Raw genomic sequence first — 12527 nt, 5'->3', positions numbered from 1 at the left:
CCTTGGGATCTGATCCATCTGAGCGCGGAATTCCTTAATGTTTTGAACCATCCAATCATTCATTTCCCTCGTAAACCTCATGAGCTCGGTTTTAAAAGGATCATTTGTGCTATTTTCATTCTTGGATCCGCTGTCTGCACCATCTGCTTGATTATCATTAGATTTGAACTCTTCCCTCGAAGCGACGTTGCCGGTTCTTTGTGCTGTTTGATTTGCAGGTACGCTAGGAGTGGCTCGAACTCCTCCATTGGAATTATTTGAAGCAACCGTAGCACTTTCTAGAGCTCAGTCATTATTCGGTCATGTCTTGAGAAATGATTCATGATTTCCCTTGTTGTCCTCTCAAAACATTTACCGTCTTGACAATAAGTTTATCATCCATATCATCAGGGGTAGGAGTCCTTACACACCGAGTATTCCGTTCCTTCCGGACCAGAGTTGACTCATTCCCATCGATACACGTTTCAGTGGCTGAATCATCATGCTGATCTCTATCACAAAAATTATCCTCATGCTCATTAACGTTGTTTGCTCCAACATTGAGCGAGTTGTTGACATTATTGGGTGCCATATTTTTTTTTCTTACTACAGAAAAAATTTCAAAGTATGTCAGAAAAAGATGGATATATCAAAGCAATACCACAATTGTCTATTCCCCACAGTGGGCGTTAAATTATTTACACATAAAACGGTACAGTTGAATTTGTAACGTGATTTATAAGTAGATTAAATTGATCTAAGTAAATAAAATGATGAAGAACATAAACGAATAAAATAAGAATAATCGAAGAAAATACAAGCATGGGCCTTGAATTAAACTTCTCTGGAAATAAGAACAATGTTGAAAACTTAGTATAAGCAAAATAAGATTTTAGATAATAAGAGAGTAATCTTAGCCTTTTTTCGTGTTGCTCAATGAGTACAAATTTCTCTATTTATAGCTAATTAGGGGAGACAAGATCCCCAAATCAAGCTCCTCTTTAAGGTGAATAAAGGCCCCTCTTGATAGCTGCATAACGGTTGAGTGTTAATCCTGTGATTCTCTGTAATGGCTGCTCCTTTATTGTTGTCTTCTTCAACCAGTACCTTACTTTCAAATTCTCTTCTCCAGTTTTAATGTCTTCGGAGCTTATACAACACCTGTCACATGCTTGTATCCGATGCCAGCTATTGCTAACTAATCTCCTACATGTCTTTACTGCCACGTGTCCATTCGATGAACATCCACCCGTCGTCTGTTAATTTTACCCTATACAGTATCAAGGTTGTGAAGTCTAACAAAACCAACACAAATTGTGGTTACAGTGCCACTCGATTAAAACAGTAAAATTAATATGCAGTTCACTATCTGTTTCTCGATTTTTAAGGAATAGTATGAATTTTGTGATTCTGGTCAAACAACAAATCTTGAGTTGCGAGCATTGCAAATACACATTGACATGTCGGAACTAAAAGTACTGAGATTTCAATCATTTCTATTTAGGATTTTAATGTTGGGTGCATATCTTCTTAATGCTGGCGGTGAAAATCCACTCCTCCCCACTGCATCTTCAACTAGATAAGGCTTGTGCTTGTATTTGTGCAGAAGACACTTCCCTCTCTGCTTCAAATCATACTAGTTGTTTACAACCTAAACAGCAGTTGGACCACTTCACTTCTTTCATTTGTACAAACCTAGTAAGCTTTTCTCCTTCTGGATGTCAAGTTTGTTGGAGGCAAAAGAAACGAAAAATACACCAACTCACACTGAAGAAAATTATTCACCATAAAGAATATGTTAACTACTATTATTAATGTAGCCAAAAATTGTACAAAGTGCTGTTATCACAAGAGCCAAGACGAGCCTTTCCTTCCCATTTCTTTCCCTGCCAATTCCCCAGCAAGGCAGGAATTCCTATCTAGTTAATCTAGATGACAGATCTGTTCAAGTATGTGGTATGCCTAACAACTAGAAACTCTTCCATAGATTGGAGGCTGCAGTAGCCCAAAAGCGACAAAAGCAAATCTAACTAGGTTGCCTTGCACTATCTTGTGTCAAAAAGGTCCAAAGTCCAGAGTAAAAGACTATATTTGGAAATCAATCATGCCACTTCCTTGCTCCTCTGCAGCTTCCAGTTCTGGAAGAATTGAATGACGATCTACAGATATTGATGGTTGTAAAATATTTTTAAGACTTCTATATATCTCTTCAGGTGCCTCCTTATTTCGATCGTGGCTGACATGCATTTTTCCTGTCACCTTAACTTGATTTTTCCTTCTCGTGCTTGACTTTGAATCTTCCTTGTGGTGAGGTGAGTGCAATTCAGAAGTACATTTGTGAGTGGAATCACCAACATTTTTGGCTGCATGGCATACAACCATTCCAGAAAACATGTTGTATAATTCTAAGTACTTTGAGAAAAGGTGTGCAAAGTAAAGATTGCTATTGAAAGAAAGAAATGGCATATAAGGTATCTCTATAAACACGAAACAAGTAGAGTTTAATCCAAGAATTAAATGCTTTGATATCTTAACGGTTTAGGTCTCTGTGATTAAGATGTTTGATTTTACATTCATATATATCCTCTAAAGCCTAGTTTACTTCATTGTGTTTGGGATGAACATGTAAAAGAGCATGCTAAATGCTATGCCATGCAGTCCATTTACTGTTCAGCCATGCTCGTTTACTATATTACACATTTCTTGTAATTCCAAGGAAAGAAATAGCACAATGTACTTTGGAAACTTGATACTACCAAAAGTTAATGCAGCTGGACATAAAGAATAACAGATAGAAGCAATATACGGTACAGGAAGGCTATCTTCTTGGTGGAAGGTGCGCTTGCCATCATCCTTCTTCTTTTTTGCATGCCGCTATCAGTTTATAAGTAATTGAGATTTTGTGGACTTGGAGAAGGAAAGGCTGGAAAAATAAACTGGGGAGTCTGAAGTTTTTGAGTTCAGAATCATAATCATTCAAATCCTAAGCAAAATACAGTCACTCTTTTGAAATTTTACTAGCTAGAAAACAAAAATAAGGAATGGTGATCAGTAAGACTGGAGATAATGTTTTCAAGATGTACAGGGGGTTGTTTTCCAGCAAGTATTTAGAGCCTAAATCTGATGCCTTAGACCACTAGGCAATTCTGTCAGATTGCACTAAGGCATTTATTTTATGATACCAGTCAACCTTTCTTGTAAGAGGCACTTACATATGTCTACGCTGGAAGACTCTTGCTTTGCCAAAGGTGAATTAGCACGTCTAATGCACAACCACGTCCTTTCTTCTTCAGATTCTTGTTGTGAGACAATTGGTACATGCCAGTAGCCTTTTTCTGACTCCTGGAGACATAAGGAACAAGATTACATCTCATAGTTGTGTTAAATGACATGCAAGTACAACATAATAATGTTCTTCTCCTATATGTGCTCAATCTCTGCTATTGATTTTATTACTGCAAATCGAGAAGAATGCCCCATCTATATTTGTATTTTGGTTCATAAAATTGATCATGAGCAAATTATTTGCTATGTATATTCTGAAGCAGATCAAGCAGAAGGCAATAACGACCTGAATTACAACAGAACATGGAGGCGGCATGTGAAGCACTGGACCTGTTTCAGAGAAACTGAAATGCACCTTCAATTAAGAAAACAAAATTCCTTCATCAGAAAGCTTTGAAACGTACAAGCATATTTGAATTTATAGCATATACATCATGAAATAGAGGTATCCCATATCAAGTAAGCTAATTAAAGAAAGATGGCTCATGTTGCTTCATGGATAGAATAAGAAGTAATATGAGGGACAATTTATAACAAAAAGCAACGACGACTAGAGGAGGTTGTTTTCCAATGGTGAATAATAGGTCATTGTCACCATTGTACAGCCTAGACATAATTCGATGCCCGCAACCAATTTTCTCCTCTCCCTCACCCCTCACATCCCTGGGGGCCCTTTCCCTAATAAAATAATTCCTCTACAGCTCTACCTTTTATCGATGCAATAAAACATCAGTCAAGAGAAACAAATATATTGCTAGACAGTTAATATGCCATGACTGTATTCTTACTTTCTTGAACCTCCAACATGCATATTAGAACGAAAGTTCAATATTTCATGCTGACATATTTCTGAAGTGTAGAACTCACCTGATGCCGTTCTTTCCACTTTGGGAAAAAGTCATTTCCCAGAAGTTGAAACAAATGGTCCCTCATTTCATCATTCGTCACTATTAAGCACTTAAATTTTATAGCTGCATACAGCCAGTACCTGAAGAAACAAGTTGATTCGCCATCAGAATATAAATGAAAATGAATTAGAATACAAGGCACTCAGACTATGCACAATGCGTCCTAGAAATAAAAGATTACAGCTCTCACCAATCATCATTGGAGCCTGTAGGTGTTGCATAGATTGCGTCAGCATTTTTCCACTTGTCAATTAACGCTCTATTGAATGGTTCATCCATCTTATCTCCAGTAATACGTCTATTATGCAAAACTATCAGTGGCCACTTTTTCGAAGGAAGCATCTGGCGAATTCCATTGACAATAGCATTGACCTGAATGCAAATGGTCAATTAGAGAAAACAGAAGACCTGAACTTTTGAAAATACAGGGGTGTCATGAAGATATCATGTTTCATTAACAAGGCATCCAACATTTACCTTAGATGGCCTAAATTTTCTTTGGCTATAAAGGCCAACATTTGCTCCATCAACAATAGCTTCAAAGGGTCCATAATAGTCAAGCCATCTCTGCAGTTGTTTCACCCTCACTAGAGACACAAATGATCCAAGAATAACCTAATCATTAGAGCAGTTAGTAAAACGTACTTGAAATTTCTGGAAGCTTGAATTTCTCTCTCTCTGCGCAGCTATAGAAGCAACTGACTTGGCAAAATTTTCAGTTTCTACAGGATCAAGATCAATGGTCACCAGCTTCTCACCACAGCATTTGCAGCAGCCGTCATAGTCAACAGATGTGCGTGATACAGTCCATTTACCATTACCCAACCAGCCTTGTCCATGCCACCCACCACCTCCATTTTTAATAGCTTCGCGTATGGATCTTTCATCCCATTTTCTTTTCCCAACCCTTGAAGCTATCTTGCTGTTGAACCACTTCTCAATCAAATCTGCAGTAGAAGGTGAGACCTGTCGAACTCCTTCTCGAAGCTTATGCAACAAATAGTACACCTTATCTCTCCTACCAGCTTCTATACTTACTTTTAGAAGTGCTTCCAGTTCGGGTTCCTCTGGATAGACACCATGCTCTAACATGTGCTCTTCAACCATAAATGCCTTGTCAACATCCCCATTATTGCAGAAAACAGACAAGGCAGGACCATAAGATCGCAGCCTCGGGTTTATTCCATATTCTTTAATTAGCCTTACCACATCAAATGCCATGTCACCATTTCCCAATGCCATTGCCATTCTTGCAACAGATGTAAGGGTTGCTTCATTCATTTGTACCTTCTCAGACCGCATCTTCTCATATATCTCAAAACCATATTTAAGTGCATAGTGTTTCACATCTTCACTCACTTTAATTCCATGATCACTTATTGTATTAGAAGCTTCTGCACTGCTCTTGAACAATTGCACCAATTCATCTAAAGTTTGACAGTTAGTATCTGAAGAGAAGCTCAACATATTAGTCAAGTTTGTTACTTTGCCATTGTTTGAAGCTTTGATTTTGACAGAAGTGCTTCCCTTGGGCAAGTCAAGAGAATTCAAAGTCCTATTACTACCACTTCCACTTTTTGCTGGCTGAACAACACCAGTAGCTGCAGAAGCACAAAGATAGAGAAGAACAGCATAGTGATATGGTCCCATTGCTATTCCTTCTTGCAATGCCAACTCATACAGCCTAATTGCACCAACTACATCCCCTCTCTTTGAGCACATATCCAACCCAATCTTAAATGTTGAATCAATTTTACTTTTCTTTGACCCCTTTTCCATGTTTTCCCTATTACCCCCATCTTTTCTAACTTCTTTCTCAAAAGTTTCAGTCTTGGACTTATTAGAACCCAATTCTCTACTTCTTTTAGGTTTTAATCCACTCTTTGCATTTCTGTCTTTTAGAATGACTGTTTTCCCACCTAAATTTTCTCTTGAAGATTTCATGCCAACCATCTTATCTTTGGGACTAAAGGAGGAAAACCCAGAACTATTTTCATTATTAGTTCTACTGCCTGATATTTCTTGCTCTGGTTCAAAGGATAATCTTGTTTCCAAGTGAGTGACATGTGCTTTAACTTGAATGGAGGGCAAAATTCTTGGTGTGTATTTTGTTGGTGGAGAAAGGAGAGTATGGAAAGAAGAGTGAAACAGAGTTGAAGAATGCTTACTGCAGAGACAGAGTTGGAGTTGAGTTTGTTGAAGGGGTTTGAAGGTGATGTAGGAGGTGGAGGCCATGTGTGGCCGTTAGTGAAGCTTCATATCAATGTCGGATTTCAGCTTATTATATTAGGACAATGGACGATGTTGAACTCTTTAATTTTACTTTCGTGCCCCTTGCTCTTTCCGAGGATAAGATATCTGCTATCTTTTTCTCATTCATCTGATCCTCCTTCCCAGAAAACAAAAAAAAAAAGAAACAAAAAAGAAAAACAAAGAGAAAAAAACGTAACATCCTCGTATTGATAAAAAAAAAAATATGAAGTTTAAGATGTTACTTAATTTATGTAGTGTATTAATAGCATAAAACAATATTAGTTAATCCCTCCGTTCCATTTTATATGAGTATTTCTTTTTTTGGTCCGTTTAAAAAAGAATGATCCTTTTTTAAATTTGGAAATAATTTAGCTTAAACTTCCAATTCTACCCTTAATGAGAAGCTTTCATAACCACAGATACTCTGGGCCACTTTTTGACTTGTTTAGGACCACAAATTTCGAAATTCTTTATTTTTTTAAACTCTGTGCCTAGTCAAATAGATTAACATAAATTGTAACGGAGGGAGTAAAAAATTATAATTATAAAAAGCATCACATTGAAATTTAAACCCGAACATATAAATAAATTTAAATTTCTTAAAAGTTAAAACGAAATATTATTTTAGTAATAAAATACTCCTTTAGATCATCCTAGAGTAAACAAAAAGAAGTACAATTTGGATAGACTATGACATCATCCCTCTACTTCTCCAAATTAGAGAAGAGGAGGGGAGAATGATTAACTATGACAAATTAATGAAATTATATCAAATATTTTGAAACTTATCTAGAAATATTACCTTATAAAAAGTTATAACGGAGGTAGTAAACCTATGTTTGGTCATTTCAACAAAAAAACTTATTAGCTCTATTTGTCCTTCCTTTTTTCCTCCAGAAATCTATTGCGAAACTCAGGCTGAGCCCCTCGTCTTTTGTTAGATTTTAAACCGTTGATAAATTTTGCGGGGTTAAAATGAGAAGAAAATAACAGTTCTCATTTCCCCTTCTAAAACTAACCTTAGCAAAGATTTTGAAGGAATGACCCCATAATAGTCTACGTTAACCAAAGGTCCCAACAGCTTATATTCCTCTATTTTATCCCTTCACCAATCAAAAACATATGAAAATAGTATAGTGATCACGCATAACTATGCTTCATAAAAAGGACAAAGTAGTCGCTGCAAATATATTCCGATTAATAAGTGCGGAGTCGAATCCCACGGGGAATTAACCCATCAATCACAGCTATTGGACTTATACAAATTCACGTATTCAATCTTCCGAAATATTTGAGTAATAGATTGGATGTTTACTAACTAAAATTATGTAATAACAATGCAATAATTAAGAACTAACTATGAATGGGTTGTAGACAAGAGTTGGAATGATCTAAGGTTCTGATCTCCCTTATTGTCAGAATCCTTTCCGCTACGTTTGCTATAAACTTGCCTAAGTCTTCTCTATCGATCATGAGCACCCTGACTATCGTAACTCTCTCAAGAGTAATTCCAACAAGTAAAACATAATAAATCGATTGAGGGCCCTTCAATCAACAGCAATCACAATATAGTTGAACAAATAGAGAAAATACTATGGCAAATCTATATTAACATAACAAGAAAATCATCCTTCAATAGGTTCCATCAAAACCCTAGATTAGGAGTTTAGCTACTCATACTCATAGTAACAATATCCAAAGTAATTTGCATAATTAAATTACAGAGTAAAGATAAAGTGATGTAGAAATCAATGATTCAAACTCCCAAGTAGTGTTCCACGCGCTATTCTTGCCTCCGGTTGCAAAATTCCTTCAAAGTGGCGTTTTTGGGTCTATTTATATGTTTGCTACAAGCCTTAAATGTGTAGGTCAAATCCTAGTCAAGCTGGAAAACAATTTAAGTCTTCAGAACTCGGAATGGACTTGGCCTTAGGCCTGGCGTCGCCAGGCTAACACCAGCCTCAGCCTGGCTTTAAGCTGGCGTCGTCAGGCTAACACCTGGTTGGGCCTAGCTTTAAGCTGGCGTCGCCAGGCTAACGCCTGGTTGGGCCTAGCTTTAAGCTGGCCTCGCCAGGCTAAAGCCTGGTCGAGCTGGATTTTGCCCGGCTTCTCCTTTTCACCGTTCTCGAGCGCACTTTCGACGTTTAAGTATCCATTTAGCTCTACTTTTATCTCCAATTCACCTACATGTAAAATAGACTCCATTACGCTCAAACAAAGTGTAATTTATTATTAAAGCATTTAAAATGCAAGGCACATAATGTACTAAACCATGAATTATAGCCACACATCAATACCCCACACTTAAACAATTGCTCGTCCTCGAGCAATCAAACTACACTCATAGACACAACCTATTAAGAAATTCCCTTAACTCATTATCCCAAGAATCTTTAAAATAGTTCAAGCACAAAGGTGTGACATCCTCGCCTCAATAATCGACTCACAACTACCATGTTTTATTCACAATTCACTTACTTACTCTAACATGGAGGTCAACAACATTAACTTTCCTTTATGAATCATGTGCCCTCACCTAATCAAAGAGCTTAGTTTCACACAACATGAATTTTAATAACGTAGGAACTCAAGATAGGAAAAATTCACTCGCTCTCAGAAATAACATTCATAGCCCCAAATGACGTACCATAAGCTTGCCCTTAGTGTAATGCTCCACTATTCGAGTTCATTCAGTCTAAGATCAAATAGGACTTCCATTGGTTGTAATGTAGGCTGCAGGTCGGGTAGGATACATTTGGATATAAGTGATTACACCTCCCTTAAGCACTTTAATACAAACACTTCAACCTTCAATCCCATACTTATGTCAAACCAAGGTTGCACCTTAACGTCACTATATTTCACCCCTACTTCTTTAAGCACCAATACATAAAAAGCCACCACCATCAGGAATTATTATTTTTTTCTTCATACACTACTATATATATTTCTTTTTTTCTCTTTTTTTTTCTTTTTCTGTCCAAATAGCTTTTATTGACACATTTTTCTTCATCCGGTGCACCTTTCTCCTTATTTCATTTGTTCCGTACTCAAAAGCCAACCCACCACCCCTCACTTTAACTTTTCCATAATTCATCACAATTCAAGTGCTCATGAGAGGTGCCAAGGTTCAAACATATGGTCGATTCAAACAAAGGGGTATGATTTGTAATGTGGTTACCAAAGAAACAGGATTCTAGGCTCAAAGGGGTTAACTACGATACATAACATTTAAGTGGGCACTCTATATATATCTGACTTAACAAAGAACTGTCTATATCACTTCTTAGACTAAACAAGACTGCTATTTCGCTTTGCACACATACGAGGCAAGTTCTAGACATCAAATGCAATGCATAGAATACATACAAACCTCACGCAGACATGTCACATAACTCATTCAGGAATGGTTCTTATCACAACACTCCAGTCAAAGTAGTTAAGCAATATTAAGAATCCACGATTTAAGGTAGTTATCCTAAAGTCAACAATTGAGCCTAAGAGTCACAACCAGAATACTGACTATTCTCAAGGCATCACAAAGCTCAGAGATATTGCTGCGATTAAATGCATAGCCACGTGGTTCCTACTCCTAAAAATTAAAACTACCTACACCCGGTTCAACTAAAAACCCTTGAAAAAGAACCGCGACCCAAAGAAAAACCAAAGGGGAATTACTACACTACTTACAAAAATCTTTTTGGTATTTTCTTTAGACTTACTTTCCTCAAGAAAACTGTCTAGGAGTCCATCGTCGGGAAGAGTCCAACATATTTATGTTTTTTTTTCTGCCTAAAAACAGCTAACAAGAAAAACACAATAATAATAAAAACAAAATGACTTCTAACAAATTCTAAAAATAAAAACAAGCTCGCAACAACCAATATTTACAAGTTCCCACCCCACACTTAAATCATGCAGTGTCCTCATTGCATGCACAATTAGACAAAACAAGAAATAAAAGAGTAGGGTGCAAGAAAACCCCCTGATCAAGCAGCGTCGTCATCCTCTGATGCTCTCCACTCTTCATCATGTCTGTCCTCACCATCATCACCATCTCCCTCACCATCTGACTACATTGGCTCAGCCTCAGACTGCTCCAGCGTGGTGACATCCTCACTAGTGGGGAGTCTATATCCCTCGCCTAAATACCCCAGCTGTTGAGCATGAGCATTGAGCAGGTATCGCTGCTCCAAATCAGTCATCTCCTCAGATGTAGCCGGGCGACCCCCTATCCGCAGCTGCAAATCCATCATCCCATAAATATGGGACATGAAACGATCATCACGTGCATTGCGCTCAGCACCTATCAATGAAGACGTACCAACCTTGTCTTTCAGCGGAGATTAGTGATGTTTGTTTGTCGGATGAGCTGATCGATAGTGTGGTCAAAGTTAGGCTCTTCCTCAACCCCCTCATGTTGTAGGAACCGAGTTAGGAAATTAGGAAATGTCATTCGATCAATTTTTTTTACTCATTCTCACTGATGCCATCTGGTAGCGGATCAGGTGACCCACATTCACCCTCTGTGTTGTCGTCAGGAAATATAGCACATAGGTCCTCTCACGGCTTATAAGTGTGTCATGATTGCACGGTAGGAGCCGTGCGTTTACCAACTTGAGCCACACCTCAGCCTCCGCCTTCATCTTCTTCTTAGGGAACCTCTTGTGACAACTTGTTGCCTTGTCCCGAACCCATGCAGTAGTAGAGTTGACCCCACAGAGCGTGTGCCTCAGCTCTCTATAAGTAGGCCTACAAATGAATTGGACCAATGGCTCCATAAGAACATTTGGAGCACCTAAAAAATCGCATATGGCTTGGCTGAAAAATCTATCAAGCATCCACGAATTGGCACCAACTCCTCAGTGTCATGTGGGTCAAACCTTACATAGAATTCCCTGACTAGGTTGAGATTAATGTCCCCTGTGTTCTTAAAAATATAGCTTAACCCCAACTCCTGTATGCCTTTCCAAATTGCCGGATACTTCGCTTTCATGCTGTGTTCCTGGATAGCTCCCTCCGGATGGATATGTTTAGGCCTACAACGCTTGTACCAATCCCTCATATGCGGAGGTATGTTGTTTATACCAAACTCCCATTGTCCTTGGGGTTGTTGACGCATGGTAGCTACAGCTGCCACCGCTTGTGCACCAGTCATACTAGAAGTTGCTTCTCCCTCTTTTCTTTTCTTTACTTTGGAGGAGGTGCGGAGGTTGCCTTTGCTTTAGCTTGGGCAGTTGAAGTGGCCTTGCCTTTGCCTGTGTCTTTTTTGGGAGGCATCTTCGTTCCTACACAAATAAGTAGTAGTCAAATAACGCTACATTGCACACTACACACATAATCTTCCCCAACTTGCTGAGGTTACTCAGACTTTACCTCGTATTTTCTTAACATTAGAATCAAACCACTGTAGACATGTGATTTTTGACCCTCCCCGAGATTTCACTCATTTTAGCGTAAAATATTTAGTTTAGGTCTAATATCTATATTTCAATTAGTTTTAACTCTTTTACTTTATTTTATCAAAAAAATAAAAATTAGAAAAATATTTCTTCTTGTTAGTTGCTTTTAGTTTATATACCTTTCGTAAAAAAATACAAAAATAGTATCTTATTTTTATTTTTAAATTGATATTCGAAAATACCAAAAAATAGGTTTGTTTTAACGATTAGTCTTATCTTAATAATTATTTTCTTAAGTAGGATTAATTAGTAAATGAGGTCGCATTTTTAGTCTTGTTCACGGAGAAAAAATAAAATTTGGGCTCAAACAACCCATTTTTAGGCCTAATTTTCGGACCTAGCCCATAATAACTCAAGCCCAATATCCCAAAACCCTAGATTTAGACTTAAAAATAACCCTAGACTAAACATAAAGCATCAACCGTTTCCTATGAAAGAGGACCTAAATAAAGCAAAGCTTCTTCTTCATGAAGCTCTAACAAAAAAACCCTAGACAAAAAACAAGAGCAATAGCCATCAGCCGCACCTAACCTCTTTTCAACTTACAGCCACCAAGCCGTCGTCTCCTCCACACCCTATGCTGTCGGTGACCCCTTCAAAAACCAACCACTGCCGGAAACCAGCGACCACCCCTTCAAAA

The 12527-nt window shown here is 37.9% G+C and overlaps 1 protein-coding gene across 1 annotated transcript; it reads right to left on the bottom strand.

The window, feature by feature from the left end:
• Positions 1–1759: 1759 nt before the first annotated feature.
• LOC107776617 (proteinaceous RNase P 1, chloroplastic/mitochondrial) lies at positions 1760–6561 on the bottom strand. The gene is made up of 7 exons (XM_016596527.2): positions 4818–6561; positions 4650–4739; positions 4363–4544; positions 4132–4252; positions 3551–3619; positions 3192–3321; positions 1760–2342 (listed from the first exon to the last, which is right to left on the bottom strand). Exons 1-7 carry the CDS (start codon positions 6405–6407, stop codon positions 2065–2067), a joined length of 2460 nt encoding a protein of 819 aa, XP_016452013.1. The 5' UTR covers positions 6408–6561; the 3' UTR covers positions 1760–2064.
• Positions 6562–12527: the final 5966 nt, after the last annotated feature.

This window comes from Nicotiana tabacum, chromosome 18 (assembly GCF_000715075.1).
Source record: "Nicotiana tabacum cultivar K326 chromosome 18, ASM71507v2, whole genome shotgun sequence".
In the NCBI taxonomy this organism is placed as follows: Eukaryota; Viridiplantae; Streptophyta; class Magnoliopsida; order Solanales; family Solanaceae; genus Nicotiana; species Nicotiana tabacum.
Note: the sequence above shows the minus strand (reverse complement) of the source record. Positions and strands in the feature narration are given on the sequence as shown.